The sequence below is a fragment of the Ammospiza caudacuta genome, chromosome 3 (assembly GCF_027887145.1).
Source record: "Ammospiza caudacuta isolate bAmmCau1 chromosome 3, bAmmCau1.pri, whole genome shotgun sequence".
Taxonomy (NCBI): domain Eukaryota; kingdom Metazoa; phylum Chordata; class Aves; order Passeriformes; family Passerellidae; genus Ammospiza; species Ammospiza caudacuta.
Window position 1 is genome coordinate 73389187 of NC_080595.1, and position 23728 is coordinate 73412914.

At 39.5% G+C, this 23728-nt stretch overlaps 1 protein-coding gene across 1 annotated transcript in view; it reads left to right on the forward strand.

Moving 5' to 3' along the window:
- The first annotated feature begins 6741 nt into the window (after nucleotides 1–6741).
- The window catches only part of PDSS2 (decaprenyl diphosphate synthase subunit 2), a 111349-nt gene continuing 94362 nt past the window's right edge, over nucleotides 6742–23728 (forward strand). Inside the window, exon 1 of the mRNA XM_058801748.1 lies at nucleotides 6742–7017. Coding sequence (XP_058657731.1) covers nucleotides 6791–7017 — 227 coding nt within the window. The 5' untranslated portion in view covers nucleotides 6742–6790. The remainder of the gene's footprint in view (nucleotides 7018–23728) is intronic.

Sequence of the window (23728 nt, forward strand, 5' to 3'; positions counted from 1 at the left end):
ATTAAATGAAGTGGGGTTCTTCCACACAACACATTAAAAAAAACTGGGGAACACAGTATCCACAGGATGTTTGGAGGGAAATAGGTGCAAACAGATTCAAAGAAGAGCTTGAAAAAACCAGACTTGGAAGATCTGAGAAATCACTCCATGTTCATTTATAAAACATGATAGACTTGACAGAGCATCTGGCTCAAGAAGTCCCCAAAATGCAGTCAGTTGGAAGTTGGGTGGACACACCACAGAACTTATTTCTCCATATTTGCATCATTTCTCAACTATCGCCTGAATCATTTCATTCTGGCTCTTATGGGAGACAAGCTGTACTTTCATCTGACTCAATGCTCTCATATTCTATTTTGCATTAGTGGCTTATGTTTTCCCTTGTATAGGTTACTTAACTGTGCTGGCCAAACTCAATTGTTCTTCCTCTTGTCCTTCTGCAGCAGCAACTATGATTGCTGTGATGTCCAAATATGAACTATTTTAGTTCATGAAGAGGCAGGCATATTAATTACAGGGATTAAAAGGAGAACAAATGCAAGTAAGTCGAGTGCTAGGTAAATATAAATGCATCACCCCTTGTACCCTGAGAGTCATCACTTTTGTCTTCAACAGACTGACATCAGAATAAATTCAAAAGCAGAGGGAATAGCACTGGACAATACCTTTTTTTAACAGAAGCATTTACCTAGACTGGGGTAAAGTATATAGATAGCACCGTATATTATGGATGGATAGCTTTTTAATTTCCTCAAAGCCATTTAGTCAATGCAACTTAAAATACATTATTTTGTTCAGACACAGAATTACAAGGATGGATTCAAATGGTTTTAACTTGAGTTTTCCAACTCAAATTGAAAAAACATTTTCTGTATCATCCATGTTCACTTTCATATACTGAGCTTGGTTCCCAGACAGGCATTACTCTCCACCTGGTAGCAAAGCAGTGAGTGAGCACAGTGGTAGAGAAGTCCCTTAAAAAACTGTTTCCTCCAGTGCTCTGGGCTTTAAAGTTGATCAGCAAACAGCAAGCCAGTGCTGAGTTTCTGGTGTGGAGTGCTCATGCTGTGCAGCTCTGCTCAGGGAGTGGGTAGTGGCTTTCTTGGGAACTGGATCTTTCAGGCATGTTTCAAAGGGGACTCACAAATAGAAAGGTACAGAAACCCCGGTGGAGGTAACAAAGACACTGATTTCTTCTACAAAATTTACTTCAGAGGAAATGTGCAACCAGCCTTAGCTTCCAGTCTAAGTAATAAAAAGAGAAAGAAAGAAAAAGGTGTCCAAGCCCAGGAGTACCAGCAGAAAAAACCACTCATTTAGAGTAGTATCTATGTTTTGATTATGCATGTGAATAGAAACCAGCAAAATCTAAATAACACTTCATAAATTACCTATATTTAATCCCCAAGAAGTAAGCATTTTAACTGAGAAATCAATTTCCATTTCTTTAAGTCCACATAAAATGTGTATGTAGTGTATATTTGCCAGTTTCCTATGACTATAATCCCTAGTTTTATCACTACCTGATAACTGTTCCATGGTTTAGGTAGTGTTTTTCAAACCATTTTTCACCTAGCATAAAAAATACCATTTTTTTCTTGCAGAACCCTCCCAAATCACATCATCTTCTCTGATTTTAAGGGATAAGGAGATGGAACTCATTGAAAATAAATCCATTAAAAAAATCTAGAAATTTGTGGGGTAGGGAATTTAATTGAGGGTACATGGGTAAGCCTTTGTTCAGCATGGTTGTCACTTCCTCTTTGCTGCACTTCACTCTTGTCCAAAACATGAATTCCTTAGGCAGGGGACCATCTCCTTTGTTCTGCTTCTGAAATGTGTCTGGTTGGAATTTTCTACTGCTACTGATGTTCAATTAAATACAAATAATAAAGAGTTAATGGTTTGCTGAGCTGCAGAGGTGGGGCTAATCAGCTGAGACTTCATGGGGTGGTTAATGATGGATTAGGAATGGGGAAACTGATAAAGCTGAATATTTAAAGACTAATATTGTACAGGATGATGGATGTTTTGTCTGCTCTGATTGTGTATGAGCAGAAACTAACAATGCGCTTATCTTCCTCTTCCTTCTATTGTAGATTACTCGGCTCCAAAACGTTGCTGTTCTGAGTGTCTGTCCAAAATTCCCTGAGTGGAGCATGCCCATCAGAGGAGATGGCCTGAGAGGCTCTCACAATGGAAACTGGGTGGGGAAGTGAACAAGCAGTGACTCTACAAAGGGGGTGCATTATCAAGCTGTACACTCGCCTACTCGTGTTCATACTCAGCTTGCTGAAATGGGGAGATTTCAATTGATTTTGTTTTCTTTTTGCAGTGCCGACTGATGAGCCAGTGAGGAGGCAGCTGCATTCTGAGGGCACAGGAGGGGTTTGTCCCACTGCCCGTGTGGCACTGCTGAGACTGGATCTTTGGCTTTCCATCTGTGCCACATACTGATGAGCTCCCGTATCCCTGATGAGCTACGGTACCCCTGAGCCTGGGGTGCAGGGTGAAAAGAGTTACATACACCTTCTCTGGCAAAGCATCCCTATGTATCACAGCTATATTTACTAGTTTTGAAAAAATCTTTTGCATTTTCTTATCGTTTATTAACCAGCAACTTATCAAGTGCTGATATTGGTATTACAGTAGGTATAATTAGGCTTAAAAATTAGTACTTCTAAGTGTCAAATTCTGTCCAAGGGATGTGACTCCTACTGGAACCAACTGATGCTAAATGATGGTGTTTTTTCAGTGTCTAACGACAGGATCAATACGGACTTCGCCCTTGTCAGTAGTTCTGTCAGCTGCGAGGAAGACGGGCAGCCTTGCAGACAAGGCACAGACAAGGAGGTCAAGAGAAGTGGATTCTTTTCTCAGTTTGCCTTAGGGCTTTTGCAAAGCCTTGGACAAATCACACAACCTCTCTGTTAAACCTCCTGACTTCCAAAATAGAAATGATCATAACTCTCTGCTTTCCCAGGATGCCGTGGAGTAAATCAGTTCTTGGGAGGAGGGAAAGGTGAGGGGAGGAATGGGTGTTTGTGGGAACAACAACTAAATGGGTGCTTTTAAATGGGAAGGAACAGACATATTTCTGTTCACTTTTATTTTTGTAAATAGCCTTAGAGTGCACCTGGGGTTTAACATATTAAAAAAATAAGCAGCATTCTAGAAGATTCAGTCATGTAGACAGGTTACATTTACTACAATATATGACATCGCCAGTCTCATTCTCCTAGAGGCATCGTTTATTTTGGATAAGGCCAGGGTAACTATGAAAAATTGAAAGCTCAAATGTTCCCAATCAAACGAGAGTGCTTTGCAACTGTTTTATTTTAGATGGCAGTCAGGAAAATATTTCCACGTTTCATTTGCTAGCAAGAGATCCAGAGCTGGCATTAGTAGTGGCTTTGATGTATTCTCTGGTACATTGGTGCAGAGCATGCTGATGTAAACAGAAGTGTCTCTTGACCTGTCATCTTTGTTCTTCAACTTTGATACTGGCCCCCTCCAGTGGCTCCTTTCTCCTCCTGGGGAGGCTTTAAAAAGTCAATTGATACAGAAAAAAAAAAAGAGTTTCAGTTTTCTTCTTTGCTTAAGACTCTAAAGAAATAGACATGTCTATTTTACAGTCACTGAAGTTCTTGAAATAGAGCACATTTTTCTCTCCAATCCTGAGGGGAAATGAGCAAAAAAAAAAAAAAGAAAAAAAAGCCTGTGGTTTTGTACACAACTTATGATATGGTAAGTACATCATACTTTTGCTTCTGATGGGGTTTTTTGAGAGGAAAACTGAGAAGCTCTGTTTCAGAAACAGGCAGTGCAAACAGCAATGCCTATGGGTAAGTTGGTCCATCATTGCCTATTACAGGGCCCTGGCTTTTGATGCCGGTAACTGTCAAACATTAGCTAATTTGTAATGATTTATTCCTGTGATTGGTGTGCCAGCCTGAAGCTGATTTTTAAAATAGTACACTCAGTTTGAAAAATGAGGTTAGCAAAAAAATACATTCTCCTTGTGTTAAAAAATATTAGGTTGCATGACTGAGAAACTCTCCATGCTCTAAACCTGAAATTTTGCAAAAGATTTGCTGACAATTTGGAAGGTCTCTCCCATAAACACATATAATAAGAAGAGCTATGATTAGGATGCATGTTGAAAGCGAAGGGAGACAACTCATCCTTGTTGATCAGCATCATCAAGCCTGAATAAGACTCAGGCTGCTAAGAGAAGGGAGAGGGAGGAAAGCATTGGGCTGAGAGTGAGAGTCAGAAAGTTCTTAGGTATTACAGTACAATCTTCTCAAAGAGTCTCTGTGGTCAAGAAATAATAAAAAAAAGATGGAAAATTACTGACAAAATATTTGCTTTATTCCTCTAACGATTGCTGCTTTTAAGGAACATCAACCTACTGATGGTGAATCCTGAGGAAGCCCTAGTGATAGTGTGCAGTGTTGTGGATATCAACACTTGCCCTAGTTCTAAACCACTTGGACTTAGAAGAATTCTACATAAAGAGTGCAGAGGCATTCAGATTTTCAGAATAACATTAAGAACAGCAAATTTAAAAAGTTAAAGTCTCACATATTAGGAGATGGTAGATTTATTGCCCATAGAACCCTAATTCTCCCCAGTTTATGTATTATTTTAAGCAGACTTTAATTGTATAATCATGTTAAGTTTTTCACAGAACACTAACCACATTAAGTGCAAGAATGGATATGGCTCAGGAAATGAATCAAGGAACTTGTCACTGTTACAGGATAAGGTGCCTTAGTAGCTCCTCTTAAGTGCATCCCTCCGGCAATTTTCATTAACTTAGGCTTTCTGCACAGAAACATGCCACTGCATTCTGTCATTTCTAAACTGTGTTTATGAGCTGAAACTCCCTATTTAGCAACAGTTTGTTCTGTGACACCAGCTAACAGAACTGCCTCAGTGGCAGCTCCTGCAAAGCAAAGCTTTATTCTCTCAGAGACAGGCAGCACAGAAAGTGAAGATTTGACACCAGAAAATTAACTCTTAAGTTACCTTTCCAGTTCTCATGGAAAGGTAACTTATATAAAAACTCTATTCTAGTTTTTCCCCTCTCCACTGGGAGAGGTCACTTATCAGATGCCACAGGCATGTCCAGGTGTTGTTGAGTCCACTGTCAAAGCCCTTCCTTAGGGCAGTACCTTTTAGAATTTTGGAGTTGTCTCAGGTGTCAGAACAATAAACATATTTTTATAGTTATTGAAACACGGGTATGTTCCTCTTTAGCAGCTTCTCCCTTGCAACTGCAAAAGTTATATTGTGCTTTTCTAGACATCTTTCTTTGTGATGGGATTGTTTTCTATTTGCATCTTCTTTTACAGTAGTATCCTTCAATGTAATTCTCTTTAAAAAATGCAAACAAAAGAAAGTGATCTGTATCTTGTATTTCCAAAGATAAGAAATGTAACACCCTCCTTTTCAACAGGAATGTAGTCAACAGAACTGTTTTCTCCTCAAAACGTTGCCAGATTTGTTGCAACAAAGCCTTGAAGATATAGAAGGAATGGATGTCAGTGATTGTAAAGACAGAACACATCATAATCTTCCTTGGGAGAAGGAGGAAGTCACTTGAACCCAATTTATGAAGATGGCCAGTGAATTTTTCCCCTCTGTTAAGTCTATTCTCTGAATTCACAAGTTTTGGGGGCAGATACCTGAAAAGAGGCATCAGTGACAGCTGTGCTCAGAATTAAGGAAACACCACTGCAGCCCCCACTGTGGAACTGGGGGATCCTGAGGTCTTCACTTGGGCACTCAAAATTAGCTGTCCCTTTTGATGTCCACTGTTTGGCTGGAAGTACCTCCTCAGCTCACAAGGAGGCTGTTCATAACCCCCTTGGCTGGCTCACAGCAGAGCACCATACAACACAGCAACAGTGCAAGAGCAGGCAGTAAATAAGGGCTGCTGATGCCATACCCTAGACAACTCTGGGAAGAGGAAAAAAAGAATGCCCACACACTGATTATAGAAGTATAGGATCATCAAGGTTGGAAAAGCCCATCTAGATCAGAACATGAGCCGTCAGTCCGAGCATCAGAGCAGCACTGTCACCCCCAAACCACATCAATGCCAGGCCCAGGTGCCTCCTGAACACACCCACTGTTGGTGTTTCCATCGCCTCCCTGGGCAAATTACTCCAATGCCTGACCATCCTAACAGTGGGGAAAAAAAAAAAAAACAAACCGCTGCACAGAAATCATGCCTCAGTAGCTGAAGACTACGGGCCAAACACTTTAGGTGGGACCTGACCTCTCTTCCCCTCTGGCCGCTGTAGCAACCCGGGCGCAGGCAGAGCATATCCCGCTCTGTGGGGCACCTGCGGCCAGCCGGGAGCCCGCACCAGGTGCGGAGAGCGTTTCCCCTCCAGCGGGATCCTCCGCCACGGCTCTGGGAGAGGACAAGGACAGACTGGAAAGAGAAGCGGCGGCGCTGTAGCCCCGCGATGTCTGAGGGCGGAGGACAGCGGGCAGCTCTTCCTGCCTGCGGGCACCAGAGCGCCCATCCGCAGCGCCCGCCTCGCCGCCCTCGCTTTACGGCGCGCCGTGCTTTGCGACGCCCAAGATGGCCGCCCCCAGGGCACAATGAGCCCGCTGCGGCCGCCGCCGCCGGGGGGAACGCGGGGTACGGGCAGGGCGGGCCAGGATACAGCCGGGGCGCTCCTCCGGCAGCGGGACTCGACCGCGACCGCTCGGCGTCTGGGGCCCCGCCGGAGCTCGTAGTGGGAGAGCGGAGCGTCCCCGGAGAGGCAGCATGTGGGGTGCCCTGCTGCGGCGCGGGGTCCGTGGCGGCGGCGGGCTGCGGTGCCTGTCCTCGGGCGGCCCGCCCTGGAGCCAGGTGGTGTCGGAGGCCGAGAAGATCGTGGGGTACCCGACGTCCTTCATGAGCCTGCGGTGCCTGCTGAGCGACGAGCTCAGCAACATCGCCATGCAGGTCCGCAAGCTGGTGGGCACCAAGCACCCGCTGCTCGACACCGCCCGGTAAGCGCCGGTGGGAGCCGTGCGGGCACGGCGGGGCTGGGGGCCTCGGCAGAGCTCCGGCGAAGTTCTGGGCTTCGTGCCGTGAGAGCGGTGTCCCCAGGGCAAGGCTGCCTCGGGGCGGGAGGTTTCGCCTCCGCTCGGGATGCTCGGTTCCCTGCCGTGACCGGCTTTCCCCGTCGTTAGCCGCTGTCATTCGGAAGCTGCTTCCCTGTGACGCCACGTGCGGCGCTTCCCCCGTGCGGTGCGGGGGGAAAAAAAGAAAACTCCCTTGAAAAGTGCGGCTGCCTCGCTAACAGTGTTGAGTTCTGTTGTAATTAAGAACTATATTGTAATGAAAACAAGGGGAAAAGCAGAGAGGCTACTCAGTTTAAAATTACCTGCTCGGAACTGTGTATTTTGTCACCAAGTGTTTTGGAATATCCAGCTGGGAGCTATGAGTTTTTTGTGTTGAGAATCTTAGAGTTGCTAAGCCGTGTATCCACTCTTTCATTCTTAAGGCAAACTAACGGAAGTCTTGCATTCCTTCCCCCCAAGCAGAAATTCGGATTGCTGAGCAGGTTTTCTTTGACTGTTAAACAAGAACTGATTGGCAGTGAGTTTTATACACAATAAAACTTCAGACGCTTACCAAAATGAACGAAAAAAATAAAAGGGCAATTTTCTGAAAAAATAGAAGTGGAAAAATAAAAGTGCAATTTTTCACTTTTGGTGGTGGATTTGAGTGTTTTGATTGTGGTTTTTGTTTGGTTTTGGAGTTTTTGGTGGTTTTTGTTTGGTTGATCCGTGTTTGCTATAACTGAAGCTATAGCAACATTAATAGAATCCAAGTTTAGTATGCACAGTATTTTTTAACAGGTGTAAGACAAAAATGAGCATTTGTTGGAAATTGTAGCTCTTTAGTGGTCCTTGGCAAATCCACAGTGTTGTAACGATATAAAAACAAGATTTGTTTTCAAGCTCTCTGTCTCTAAATCTGGTTGTCTTGAGTGAACAAAATGAGTACAGGGGACAAACAGCTTTTTTAGAGAAACATAATTTTGAGGAAGGGGGATTTAGACATTGGCATTGAGTAGACTTTTCTGCAAGAAAGAAATGAAATTGTTAATAAAAATGGAAAATACCTGACTTTAGAAAATGGTGGTGGAGGGGATTTTGTTGAACTTTTTATAACTGAAGGTTGTGATAAAGGGGAGGGATGAGAAGAAAATGCTCTTCTGTCATTTTAATGTCAGTTGATGGAATGGAGGGAATAGAAGGAGTGAAGCACAATGTGTTTGGGCTCTTAAGTTTGCTCTGCAGTCACAGAAGTGTCACAGAGACCTGCAGTGCTAAAGTGGAACTTTAGAGTGTCTGTGTCATGTGTAGTAGAGTTACTGGTTTGTTTGGGAATTTTAAATGCAGAATTTTGGGGCATGGTTGGAAATTTTGTGGTGGAGCTGTGATGTTGTAAGGGTTTGTTGGGTTTTTTTATTATTTTAAGTGGGCTGCTTCTGCATTAATTCTGTAAGCCTGTGGCTTGTGGAACAGCAGTAGGGATATACTCATGCCCTGGCTCAGCAGGATTAAAGACATTAATTTTAAAAATTCATATGTGTTTCAGAGTACACTACTAAACTGATTGGTTGTGCTGGAAAGAAGAAGTATTTACTCACATAAACTGAAACCCTGTGCCCTTACTTTGGACCTTCTTACTTGGTTTCACTGGTATTTCCAAGGGCTTTGTTGCAGATAGATTTCCAATGGCCTTGACCTTTGTGCTGTAAGAAGAGTTTATATCCTGCTGACAAGTTTTAGCACACCCACAGTAATGCACAAATTGTACCTTGCACACCTTGTTTTATGGTGTGATGTTGCAATAAGGTGAAATTTGACCATATGCTTCCTCAATGATCTTGATAATTTATTTCTGAAATTTAAGTGTTGTATGTTTCAATGTAAATGGAGTGATTTTAGTTCTGAATCGAAGATCTATGCTCTGACTTATCACAGCAATTTAGAAAACAGGTAATGATTTTTCAATACTAGGATTTTTTAAAATACTTTTAATCTGTCTCATTACTCATTCTTAAAAAGTAATAAAGGTTTCCTGTTGTGTGTTCAGACAACACTTTTAAAGCAAGGGTATCTAAAATATTTTATTTGGTGATTTTTTAAAAAAATACTTAAGTGATTGATATGTTCTGGAACTCTAATCTCTGAGTGAATAAATGCTATATATATCTGAGAAGTACTCCAGCATTTAAGGAGACTTTTGTATTTGTGGAAACTACTGAAAAATATGTGCTGTAAAATTGATTAGTTGCATGTGCTGTTTCTCAAGTTTCTGCTCATTTATTTTTGAGGTTATAAGTGGTGACAATCAAATTGATTGCTTGCTGTCAGGTCTAAACAATTTTCTTTAATCATCATTGACTGGTGGAATTTTGTCATCAGTGGTTTTGTGTCTACCCTCCCTTCCTGCCTAAAGGCTTTGTCAGCTTTTGAAGTCTTCCTGAGACCATTAAGGGCTTCTTAAAGCAGTGGGTTCCCTATCAATGCTTGTCTGCATGGAGCAAGTTCTGAGCTGAGACAGCATAGGACATAATTGCCACCACACAGAAAGCCTTTAGTGTAACCAGGGTGTTGATGAGTGTTTTTTACATTTTGCCAAGCTTTGGGTCACTGGGCTGTTGCAATGCAATGCCTGTGCCGAGAGCCTTGAAGGCAGCTGAAAGGTATCTGTGCCTGTGAGACAGGACATGTGGAGAAGCAGCTGTTGGGACAGAATACGTTTCCCTGATGATCCCATCCATTTCTTCTTCTTGTTTGGATGCAGCACTGGCAGCTCCTGGGTGTAAGTGCCTGCTGTGAATCCGGACTGCAGCAGGTGTTCTTCTGGGATGATGTGTGACCCTGATACCTCCCACCAAGCTTGTGTCTGGCCAGCAACTTTAAATCTGAGATCTATTGCTGACCCTCCTCTTGGAAGGGCAGAGACAGGTAACTGAGCCCTGCAGTGATGGGTTTGGGAGTTCTGTAATCCATCTGGTAAAGTTGAGCTTATATTTTAATAATTTTTGGTTTATTTCAAAGATTTTGGTTTCTTAAAAGTCAGCCACTGTGAACAGCCCCTGTACAGACTTGTTAGAAGGAGGGCAAAATGTGAGGAAAAGGTTGCTTTTTGTTTTAGAAAGGCTAATGTCTAGTGGTTAATGGATCATTGGAAGCTGGGGTATCTGGATGAGATTCACAGCTGTGCTTTTGGCTCTCTGACTAGAGCAAGTCAATTTTTCATGCTTGCATTTACTTATCTGTGAAATGAATAATGTAGCATCTGTTTACTGGAGATGTTGCACTTCATTCACTGCAGTCTGTATTGATCACTGTGATCTTTTAGTGGAAAATGTTGTATAAGCAGTATTAACAAAGAATACTTTAAAGATATGCTATCATTTAAAAAAATAGTTGCCTCTAATGGATACTCTGGAAACAAAATTGCAATCTGACTACTACTGGATCTTTCTGTTTGTAGTGCTGTGAGTCACTGTATGGTTTTTCAGAGCTTTAAGATTTGTTATAATGAAGTGTCTTCAGCAGCTACTCAAAACTAGTGTTTCCTGGTTTTTTTCCTCTTCAGGCTTTGCTGGACTAAAGCAAAACTTTTTCAGTGTGTGATTGTATGACCTCCTTTTCACTTGAGAAGCAAACAAATCTCCTGTCTTTTCTCTTTCCTGTCTCCTTTCTAGACTAGCATACATCCTTCTTAGTATAGGAAAGAGTCTGTAATTGGCACAGTGATCTATTTTTCTCAAATACATAGTGTGAATAACATTTTCTTGATTACTTAATCTCCCTTGAGGAGGGTATAGCTTGCTGCAGATTGTAAACAGTAAACGTTATGGCCAATGCATCACTTTTATAATATCACTAAATGAAATGGAACACTTCTTACATGTAAAATTATTATGGGATACCATTTAGCTCCAGCCATTCTCTCATTAGCCTGCGGGAGGAATGATTATATTTTAGTTCTGTCAGAATTGTTTGTTGGTGATAAATGCTTAAGTAGACATGGTTACAGTTTTCCTGTATTATTACAGAAATAAAAAGACTGGCTAGACCAGGTTTTGTTCTGTTGCAGCCTGCTCAGTGTAGATCTCTAGACATTTTAAGGCCCAATAATGTGGTCCAGAGTACTTTCAAGATGACTTGCTTTTTGTTTATGATGTCTGATAACACTGGCTTCTTGATATTTCTGTTTCTTTATCAGCTTGAGACAGCTTAGTTTCATAACACATCTTGTAACTCCAGGTGTGGCATGCATCTGCCTTCCTATGCAGGTGACCAGTTTCAGCGTAGACACAGACATTTGTTCCAGCCTGTTGTTGATGACATTGTTATTGCCAATTCATATTTTGCCTTAACAGAATGGTGACCTTAAAATTGTCCTCTTTTATAATTGCTGTGAGTGACTATGAGTAGCTTTTTAGCAACTTGTTTCTAATGTTAATTAATTTTTATTTTCTAAGCCAGAAAAATGATAGCATCTATTTACTTGACAGTGGCTAATGAGGTGCCTTTCTCTGAAAACAGCAGGTAGTTGGACACTCAAAGTGATAAGCAGAAGGTCTGGCCAAAGTTGAACTTCTACTACAGTCTTTAAAGTTTTACTGAGTTGTTTAATCTGTTACAGGTGTGGGTCATAAAGTCCTTCTCCTGCAATTGCTAGATTAGAAGTTAAAACACATTGGCTTTCACTAAATTTTATTCTACTTTCAGCCTGCTATAACACTTTGTAAAAGATATTTTTGCAGTGCAGAGATGTGATTTTTGGTCGGAATGCCTGTGATGTTAGCTGTGATGTGGCAGCTGTGTCGTTTCCTGTGCTCACTGCAGAAATGTGTTTGACTTCCTGGAAGCACTGACCACCGCAGCTGGCATTCAGGACACTTCTGCAGAAAGTATTAGTGCTGATGTTAGAAATGAAGAAATACTAGAAATACTTTTCCTGCTTGACATGGTTGATACTATTTGCAAATTATACTGGTTATGGGAAGTCTGGCTTTGTCCAGGAAGACTGTTTCTCAAAGCATTGTGTATAGCTAGTGGAAACAGGTTTTTTCAGGAGAGCTCCACTTGATTGAAGGACCAGAGTTAAATTCTTGGTTTGACTCACCCCAACAAGAAATGCTTGTCTTTCAAGGAATGCTGGCCTCTCTTAGCTAAGTTAGGTTTTGTGAGTATCTCCCAGTCAGTTGTGATAGACTTGAAAAACCTCCATCATGTTACATAACTTTGAAATGCTGGTACTCCCTAGGGTTTTCTGTTACCATAACCACCATCAAGCAAACCTTATTGAATACCAAAACTGGTTTATTGTGTATTTTGGCTGAGCGAACTCACAAAGAGCTAATGTGGTAAAGTTAACTTTGGAAGGTAAAAAGACATGAAAGAAATTGCGCGTTCATATATGGACTGCAGTTTTCCTTCTGATTACTTCCACATTATTCCTTGTCCCTGTGGGCTTCACTATGGTTCTCAGTCAGCCACCACTTAATACTGTCTTGTATCGTTAAGAGGAAGAGAGAATCCATTTTTGTACGTCCCACTCTTCCTTTATGCCGTAATCAGGTAGAATTGGAGGAATAGATATGTGCTGTTTGTTCTCTCTTCCAAATGTTGTATTTCATTTCTCATCCTGTGTTACTTTCACTAGTGTATGTTTTTTAATAGTTTTTTCCACCAACAATAAATATTATGCTCATATATATTTAAATGCTCTTTTAGCATTTAAGTACGTGAGATCCATCAGATATTGCTGCTCTTTTGAAGAGGTGTCAGTAGACGAAAGCTGCATCAATATTTGTACATTCGGGCTTCAGGTTCACAGTTCATGTTCAAGGGATCTTAGCTTCCTTTTTTTCTTTCTTTTTTTTTTTCTTTTAAATATTACACTTGGGTTGGGTTTGAAGGTGATAATCTCAGTCTGGAAGATAAAACATATTGGCCAGTCATGTGTGCCTGTCTGTCTATCTATATCCACACACACACATACTGCATTAGTAAATGCTAGCTCAAGAAGTGAAGGTAGCCATTGTGAGGATCATGGGTTTTCAGCTGTAGTGGTGCTGAGTTCTTGTTTTCTCATTCATTCACACTATTTGTGTAGAAAAAATTATGTAAAGGATGTTTAATTGTACGTTACAGCACTTAGTTTTGATGAATATTTTGCCACCATAAGCAAAGTAGGACTGAGTAGGAAATCTGCAGCATGAAGGTGCAAAAGCACGGCTGCTAGTTAAACTCTTGTGCACTTGAATAATGGTGGTTTTTTGCAGTGATTCTCATTTAAATATCTATGTTGAGTCCAGGTTTTTGTGCTTATGAAGAATGTATTATTTCAGCATGTAGGGTGATCTTTGTAAACAAAGTGTACTCAAAGTAGGTGGTGATTCTGTTTGGGATTTTCTAATGGAATTATTTACAGTGAAAACTAATATGCTTTTGTGATATTGATAATTTCTGGTATTTTGCATAGGAAGTCTGAAGGTTTCAGTAGAACTTCCAGTACAACTTGGTAGGCTTAAATGAAAGACTGCGGGAGTTCTTAAACTTGTGTTCTCAAGATGTGACAGAGAAACTGAACGTATAATGCCCAGATCCAAATGCCAGTCAGCCTTGAAAGGATGTAGTATGGCACACCTGGAGAACACTTTGTAGGCTACTGCGTGCCCAAAGTGAAGAAATGAAGGTAGTTCTTAAAGTTCACATCTGTTCTTTCCTGCTTTCAAATACAATTGATATTATAATGCATGTGAATATTGAATACCAAGTTTAATGGACTGGTGAATGACTGTTAGGTCAATGTTTGCTCAACGCAGGAAAAGAGTACTGAATAAGTGGAAATAGTTTCAAAATAATTCCTTCTGTAACACTGAAGAGAGTTGCCAAATACAAAATGAGGTGCCTTTCTATAAAATGAAAATGAGAACCAATGTCAAAGAATAATCAAAATTAATATTTGGGTTACTGGAAGTGGTTTTCACTCTGTGAATCTTCTATTTGGCAATGTGAAGTTAACCTCTTTACCTTACAGGAATAATGGAAAAAGTACTTTACCCAGGGCTTTTTCTGTCTCTGAGGTCAGTGTTTTGTAGCTTACAAATAGTGTACTTCCCTGCTGTGCTGCCTCTTCTGTTGCTGCAGCCTCCTGGTTGGACTTCTCTCCTTGCTTTGGAGGTGCTGGCAGTGTTGGGAGGTGTCATTAACCATGAGCATTTTCAGAGCTCCTCCAGAAAACATGGGTAACACTGTATCCTCTGCAGCACTTAGTAAATCCATTGAGGAAAATACAAGTTCGTGGAGGACAAATGTGAGCTCGGGAGTTAGGTGTTTCCATACTTACCCTATTGCTTTGTCCTAGGGGTTGCAGACCACTGTCTTAAATTATTAATATCTTTCCTTTACCCCACATCTGAGTGTCTTAGTTTCCCTCAGGGTAGGCAGACTGTCTGCAGTGCTTGCCCTAAAGGAACTCCTGCTAGAGACAAACCTACCAGACTATAAAGGAACACTGAATTTAAAAATTGGATCTATAACAAAAAATAAGTTTAAAATCTGTAGCAGTTGCTTGCTGTCCTTGAATTGTCCCTGCCAATTGTCAGACATTGACAATCACTTTAGCTTGATTTTTTTTTTTCTCTGTTGCTGAATGAAAGAATTACATTTAAGGAAAGAAAGACGGTTCATATAGGAAAACTGTTGAGTCTCATTATATATGTGAGCTTTTATCAAACACATGCTGTGAACTACCTGGATTTTACTTACAATGATAGATAAGGCTTAGAAATTTGCCTCAATACTTAATTTAACTGAGGAACTCTAGGACCTTTTCAGCTGCTGGTGGTTCTTCAGGTGAGCCATACTTATCTTTTCTTCAGTCCTCAGCTATTCCTAAAGAAACATCAGGAGCTCCAGCTTTTGCATTCATCTTTCTAATTTCTTTTCCATGTAAATTACAAGTGATGGTTGTTATAATTTCCTTTCTTGTTCCCCCAATTCCTTTCTTCAAAATAGCACTAGTTGGTTCTATTCTATGGCAGCTCTTCCATTTTGGGGAAAAACAAAGAAAGTCCTGAAGGTAATCTTCTGTTTCTTAATAAAGTGAAAGTTTATACTTTGTTACATCTATTTTTCTTTTGTTCCTCTCCTTTTTCCCAGCTAGGGAAGGAAGTCCTACACCATGGCACTGCTGATTCAGATTTATTTTTCTAGTTAAAAATATGAACAGGCAAACCCTTTAGCATTCATCTCCAATTTTTTTCAAAAAGTACTGCCTTTAGAAGTAGATTTCTTTGAGATCAAGTGTAAATTATTTTTGATTATTTGTTGGTTAAATGATCCTATAAGTGTGAACTGATTGACTTGATAGCTGCCCCTAAACATGTACAATTAAGTAGTTTTATAGGATCTGTACTCTTTAAAGAAAAATATAATTCTCCCTAACATCTCCCATTATTTCTTTTCTAGATCTTCACACTCATAGTGCAAAGCTAATTGTATGACAGCTATCTTTGTCATTAACTGCCTGTTCAGCACTCTCCATGAAATAATCATAATCAAAGGGTCAATACATCTATGTGTTGTCATTGCTCCTGGAAATAGATTACCTATTGCACTTAAAAAAAAAAGTATAGAAAGAAATATTCTATGTTTCAGTCATAAAGTAGGACTGGGTTTGTAGCAGGCTGTGCTTGTGGAGACCCATCCTGCAAATGCATAGTCAAGATTAAGGCAATTTGAGGGGAAATGGTCTGTGCCAACACTCTTTGTGGCTGTTTGTCATATGAATGATTAGGCAGTAGTAGAAGCACCCTAATCTGATTGGGTAAGACTGCTTTTAATCAGACTTAACAGAAAGTTCAACTTGTTAGGAGCTAAATGAAAATTGTTAGGCCAAAGACACAAGCAAAGCCACAAGTGGAAAAATCGCCTCTTTTGCACATTTAAAAAATGACGGTGTTAGCATATGTTTATTAGTGGGTGGGGGTTTTTTCCCTAAAGATCCATTGTTATTCTGTTAAATTTGTGTTGAGTTTTGAGATTGAATATGACAGAGCCACTGTGTTTTTCTATTATGGAAATTCATATATTTTCATAAGCTAGAATCTAAAAGGTTCCTTTGATATACCAGTGCATCTTATATTCATGCTTGTTATAAAAGGGTAAAATTTTTACTCCAGTGACCTTCCAGTCTCTGATTTCCAAATGCTTTCTATTTAATGTGGTTTGTGAATATGAAGGTATACTGTGTGCATATTTTAAAAGGATTTTGGTGATTTTAATGCTACATGATGAAGTTCCTATTTGGTTTTCTTTTAGAAGTTGGCTTCTGAATGTGATCTGTCTGGTATGACTATATTTCAGTTATTAAAAATTAATCTACAGTAAAAACAAGTCTTCCCCAAACCTCATGGTTGCCCAGTGGAAGTGATACTGAAACACTAATGGGCCAATTCATCATCTGTTCTTCATCCCCAGTTGTTAAAACCAGAAATATCAGTGGGGATTTGTATTCCATGTTTTATTGTCTACTAGCAGAATGTCACTTTCTGATTATTTGTAAGTTTAGATAGTATGGGAGTCATTGACAGACTCTGCAAGAAATCAGATGTCTCTCAGTAGGAGTAATAATGTGAAAAGACCATTTTCAGAAATAAGTCTCAGAAAACTTGAGAAAGCTGGAAGCATGGAGATTACCTTTAGAGTAATTGTGGGCAGAAGTCCTCCTTCCTTTATTCAAGTAATGGAAGGCATTAAAGGAGTTTCTACTATTAGAATTTACAGTATGTTTTATGTGTCCTTTGTCCGTGATATAACTTCATAAAACTGAAACAAGTAGTCTTGCCAGTTGGAAAGTAGGAAATGAATCCATCTAATGACTATAACGTGTCATAGCAACCAAGTTTAAAATAGTCAGATTCCAAAATAATGTTATAAGAATTACATCAGAGGAAAAAAAAAAAGTACTGTGTGTTATGTTATAGCAACAGAAACATGGCCTTATTTGTTTGTTTGTGAATCACTTGGGATCGCATTTCTGTCCGTGGGTTTTTGTGGGGGAACAGGGCTGGAGTTTATGTCCTAACACACAGTTTTGTTTGAGGGGATGTGTGAGGTTATACTTTCTTATTTTTTTTGTCATCCTCATTCCTGTGACAGTTTGAGAGGGCTGAAGTTAATTTTTCCTGGTTTCAATTTATTTTCAAATAAAGCACCAACTGAAAATTCACCTTCTTGATTGCTTTTCTACTTCTAACACTTCAAGAGTTCTCTTGAATCTCTCCAAATCTTTTACCAGGCCTTGTCAGGGAATGATAAAATTTTAGTGGCTGAAAATCATGAATGAAACTTCAAGAGATTGTGGGGTTTTTTTCTAATTAATGCAAACATAGCACTGCTGGTGGATGCCATGCTGCAGCACAATGTTCTGATGCTTCCCAGAGCAACAGTGAGATTGACAGTGGGAGTATGTGCATCCCTCATCCCTCCACTTCCATGCCGTGTGCATGGTGATCCAAGCCTGGAGGAGCTGCTCCTTGGGCCTGAGCCAGGCTTGTTCTCTTAAGGAAGCAGCTCACAATCACAATGTGCATCCATAACTGTGAATGAAGGTGGTCAGTAACAATCTGTGTCAGAGTGTGGACCGAAATGGGATGGGCTGTTTTGTTCTGCCTGCACAGATGTTCTGCAGTTAGCTCCTTTGAATATGTTTTCATTTTAGGGCTTTGATTTCTAATTTTCACAGGTCTCATCCTCAATCCCCAGTGTTCTTTCCATCTTCCTAATAGCTAATTTAGAAAAAAACTTTTTCAGGTAGCTGCTAAGATGTAAACATGCATTGCAACTAGGAGTTGAGGGATCTTCGTCGCAATAATTGTTCCCTTCTCTTTCCTTCTTCTGTTACAATTGCTAGGTGATTTACTTCCTAGAAATACCAAGTCTGGATTAATATATTGTCCTTGGGTGGTACCAGAGCTTCAGATTACCTTGGTGTGCATGTAGGTATTAAATATTGAAAGCTGTTTTCATGTTCTCACATGATGGAGCTGTGGGTAAACAAGTCTTACTGGGCAGTTTGGGAGTCATGTACACACTGGTTTGCCTTAGGAAATCTGCCATTTAAGCCTTTGTCCTCATTGTCGATGGCCATAGTAAAAGGAGTGGTAGACAAGGAACCATGGCAGTGAGTGTTACTGAGAGGAAGAACCATTGTCCTGACATTGTGAAGGAAATCTGTTTAAGCTCATGAATAACTGAAAAGCTTACCAACTACTGCCACTAATCCTCATGAAACAATTTTCAATCTTCTTTTTTTTCCAAAGGCATTCAAAAGCAAAAGTCCCTGATGTTGTATAGAGTTTTTGCTTTCAAGATTTGTTCCCATGTGTTCGATCTGGAGACAAACAAATATAAGCCCTTCTTATAAATGTAAGCATTAGAGAAACAAGAAAATACATTGAAGAAGTTGGAGGACAAATTAGCACTTTAAATCTACATAGAATTAATGTTGCCATGCTATGGAGTGTAATGTAAATGTGAAACCTGTGAAGGTGTTGCTAATATCTGGGAGAGTGTAGTTGTATGGTTTAAAAACCCCAACCAACCAACCAACCAACCAACCAACCAACCAACCAACCAACCAAAAAACCCTCCACTTCAGGGGGTCATGTTGTGCAAGTTTTATCTGTTTTGTAATTTCAAATGTGTACTGTTAAAGACATGAGATAGTCAGACATTATACATGTTTAGTCCTAGCTTTATTGTGAATAATTTGGAGATGTTTTTTTACACTTCCATATCAAGAATGGAAACCCTTTTCCTCATTTGTATACTAAAGAAACATTTCAGAGCTAGTCTAGCTCTAGACAGTGTTAAAGAAAGAGTGAGCTAGATTTCTTTTAGCTTTAAATTTCCCTTTTATGATTTTTATGAATTCACAGAATATTGAATATTTATTTTTGCTACTGAGACACAAAAGGCAGAAGCCTGCAGGCTTGTTATGGTGTGGGTAGCCTATTGTGTTTCCATACCTGGTGTAATTTTATTTAAAAATTGAATTTTGCATTAGATTACCTCAAAAACATCATCATTTGTTGATGTGAAGAATTTTAAATTCTTCCCCTGTGAGTGATGAATTATTCTTTCACAAGAGATCTAAATTATTTTAATTAATTACTTTAGGCTTTAAATCTTTAAATTTTAAATTAAGTTACAGGTGAGTTAAGCTGTTCCCTGAGGAGCTTTTACTATGTTAGCAGTGGAGAGGGATAATATTTGCTGCATAATTCTCTAATAGGCTGTTGTATCCTGCTCCGTTGAACAAGTCTGCTGTTTTGCTTTTGATTTCTGGTTTGTGTCCAGCATTTCAGGGATCAGCTTGGACAGTTAGAAGATATCACCAGAAACATATTTTCCTGTCTGCTGTGGAAGAGAAAGATTAGGACCCATTGAAATACATTGCTTTCTGAAGCTGCTGAGGACCACAGAAATTAAATGTGAAACCAAACGAGGCACTGATAACTGGATGTATGAAATTTTGTAGAAAATGTGCAAAATACGGAGCCAGGTTTATTGGTGTTAATTTCATATCCTGATCTCAGTATGAATTCCTTTTGCTTAAACTCTGTCTCATGTATGTATATAACTAGATACAATTACAAGAAGGTAACCTAATTCTTGGCTTGTGGGCTGTGAGGATTGAACCAATGCTCATTTTCCTCTTCTCGTATATGATTACTTGTTGAAGATGTGATACATTTAGGTCATATTTGGCATGTGTTTAAACTGAGCCCGGGACTGATTTATGAAGAAGAGAAAGTAACAACCCTAAATTGTGTTTTCCCATGTGTGACTATTGTAGCCAAGCTGCAATTTATTTTGTAGTGTCTTAAGTTACAATAAAAAATACGTTCACAAAATAAAGTAGGGTAAAGAGTTCAGCCATTAAACTTTTTTTTCCCTTTCCTTTCCCATTTTTTTTTTTTTTAAGTTAGCTTTCATCATTGTGCCTTTAATTGTGTTAATTACTTGAAAGAATTTTTGGGAGGCTAGTTGAAGAACAAGAGCGAGGAGAAATTGCCTCTAGCAAAGACTTTTGTGAGAACATTCTTACAGTATCTTATGGGAGAGATATCACTAAAAGAGTCTCTTTTAAAATCCCCATCTTCATACTTTTTTTAATATGCAAGTATTTTTAGTTTTCTAATAATCTTCCAGAATACCAGATTTCAATGCCTGCAGCCAATGGGAGAGAACAAAATTATCCTGTAATTAAATTTTTATCAAATATTTTAATTTTTTGTATCTTTTGAAAGTGGGATGCTAAGTTAGATGAGTTCAGTTGTTGGACTTGGTGTGCTCTCCCAGCATTCAGTGGTTCAAGTGGTGACTGCTCACATGGCAGGCCCAGGCTGGGTTTTCATTCTGTCTGTGTGGCTGTTGGCAAGTCTTTTTCCTGGGCAAATTGTGGCAGCTTGGTGTGCACAGCACCACGTAGGGATATGGACTCAGAACATGGCAGGAGCATAATGCCCCAGATGCCTTGAGATCAGAACATGTGTTCATGTTCTGCTTCACAGTCCTTGTGTTGTGGAAAACCCCCTAGAGAACCAAAAAAGTCAGTGTTCTAGCCTGGAGCCTCTGCTTACCAGGGTGCAAGAGCTGAAATATTAACTGAAAAGCTCATGAAAAACTTCAGTGTGGGTAATTGCGTGTGATTGGAACTTAACCATGATGTTGTGCAACTGATAAACTTCAGTTTTGTTGGGATGTTTTGGTGATTTTTTTAAACATTTTTACTATCTGCTATTGTGAATTCCTCTGTTCAAACACTATTAGAAGTTAACTCAGAAAATGCTTAATTTTTTTCACTACAAATTATATAAGATTGTTTTGGCTGTTTCAAACTCAGTATTACTAGGCTATTAACAGAAATTGAGTTTGGGATGTAAAATACTGGAAACATTATTTGTGAAGATGTTCAAAGTCAATTCTAAGTAAATGGGAACTTTTTATTGGCATCTTATGAAAAAAGAAAAGTATTTGTTTATTTAGTATGTAAAGAAAGTTGCATCCAACCTGATTTATTTTTTTTTGCTCCATGCACAAGTGGTCCTAACACATTTTCAGACTGAGGCAGAAGGTAATCTCCAGGTAACAATATTCTATGCTATTTTAAGGAAGCATGCCCACTGATGGTTTTTAAAGCACAAAATAATGATGACATACCATGCAGAGGTCTTGCTTGCCTGAGGCAAATAGTCTGAATGCACTAGATGCAGACTTCTGTTTGCTGATGAAAGTGTTGAAAAGGTGCTTGGTTTTATTTTTGTTTGGTTGGGGTTTTTTGTGTTGGCTTTTTTAAAAGTCACAGTTATCTATTTTGCTATTAATTATATTGCTTTCAATTAACAGCTGAAATATATTATACAGAGTAAGAAAAAAAGCATAAGGTCCACTGGGAAAGAAGTTTGATGCTCAGTTTTGGCAAAAGTTGATTCAGTTGATTGCTTGATAATGGCAAAAAGAACACCAGGCAGCTTGGATGAAATGTGCCAAGCCAGGGGCAAAGTAGATTTTCAAGCAAAGGAAAAGCCTCCTGACAGATTTTCTAGTGAGTAGGGATTTGGAGTGTTACCACTAAATTATTAGAGAAGCAGTTAATGAGGGAGGAAGGAGTCGGGGAGGCAAAGAAGCCCACGGATTTCAGAAGGAAAAGGAAGAGGTGGATGTTACAGAAGGCAGATTGAAGAGGAGTCAGGGTGGAGTGTGTGCACACTGAGGGCTCATCACAGTGAGGTTGTTAAAGACACATGAAACAATTCCAGTTTGCATCCAGAGCGTTCCAGTGGTTCCAAGAGGTTTTTGGCTGTGTAGTGCTTTGAAAGCTAAGAACCGTACATGCTCTTTTCATAACTTTAAATTGAAAACAACAGAAAGATGTATTTCAGTGGACAAGCAGCTCCCCTTATGGACAGCAGTTCATGAACTTCATTTGTCTTCAGTGCATTCTGAATTGTGCACGCACAGTCTGACAGCCTTTCTTCAGCATCAGCATGTACCTGTCAAGTAAAGCTGGAAATACTTAGTGTTTTTCATACTAATCTTCAGAGAACATATAATACATAAAGGAATGCCATGTAACTTTTTAAATTCAAAAGGAATATGAATAATATGCTAGAAGAACTACAGGGAAGAAGAACCTTTTAATTAAAAATACAGAAGTCCTGGTAGTGTCTGAATGTGCAAATGACCAAGCATTAGCATGCTGCATATACACTTATGCAGGAATTGGAAGTGCTTTCCTAGTTGGTAGGGACTTAAAAATATTTCAGGTATTAGCTTTCTATTTTGTAGTGAATTGATTTCAGTTTTAGACTCATGATTTGCTGAGGGATTTAATACTTCATCTGAAATCTTTTATTGGCTCTTGTAACAATTCTTTCACTTAAAACTTTTGCAAAACTTTTCCTTTGGCAAGAGAAGTTTTTTGTTATAGTGGGCTCTGATTAGTTTTATTCCTTTTTATTTTTGCCTTAGTTATTACATTCTTGCTTATCAATCTTCTGGTTCAAAAGAACTTTGTAGAAGCGGAGAAATGGGAGACAGCAAGAAAAACACAAATGTAATTTTTGAGGACAACAAATTAAAGCTGTACTGAAATGGAGGATTGTTATGGAAAATGTTGTTTGTGTCAGGCCATTGTGTCTATCACTGTGTCAATGACCCACATAGACATTAGAGTTCAGAAATAAACATTTTTTTTTTCCTTTTCTCATTTTAGTATCAATCCCATTTGTTCTGCACAGGATTAATACATAAGCTATATTTATTATTGCTGTATTATTGTTGTTTGAGTTTTAATTGCCTCTTTTGGGAAGAAAAAAATTTAAGGCAGAAAAGAAAATCTTTGCATCTACAAGAACATGATTAATACTTTTGTGAGCTTATTTTTTAATGATTCAGGAGAAACTTGTAGATAAACAGTTTTATTAACTGAAAATCTTTCTGGATATACTGCATAGAAAGCATGCAAGAGATCTTTTTGTTTGGGTTGGCTCTTAAGTGATGCAGTAGGATAGTTTTAGCAAGAGGCTTAAGGCTCATTGTGTTGAGTTCAAGAAGCAAAGTTGGCCAGAGAGATCTTAAATTGTGGTTTCACAAGCAGCTGAGTTGGTCTGCTGGCCATTGCTGCTAGAAGGGAGAGGTGATGCTCATTTCTTCCCTGCTTTTGCCCGTCCCTCCTGTGCTTTGGCTGTGTATGATGTTGGTCTCACCTTTCTGTGAACTGCTGTAACTTCCTAATCCAGGAGAAGGAAAAAAACAGGTGTTTTCTTCATTTTGGATGTGTTTTCTGTTTGATCTAATTCACTGATGGAGGTGGTTTATTGTGCACTCTCAGTGCATGATATTTAGGTTCCTTATGGAAGCTGCCTTGTTCTGGAGAAGTGACTACTTCCCTTCGTGCTGGCAGTTTGGAAGGACACTCTTGTCTCTGCATCTGAAGTAGCAGCTGAGCTTCTAAACTCTGCAGCTTCTAAACTCTGCAGCACCTCCAACTCTCTGCTGGTTTCTTTTAGCTGAAATGAAAAAAGCTTAAACAGTTCTCTGTTTCTCTCCTTGATTCCAAAATGTGGGTGAATGGCCTTGCACATTGTAGTTGTCCTTTGCT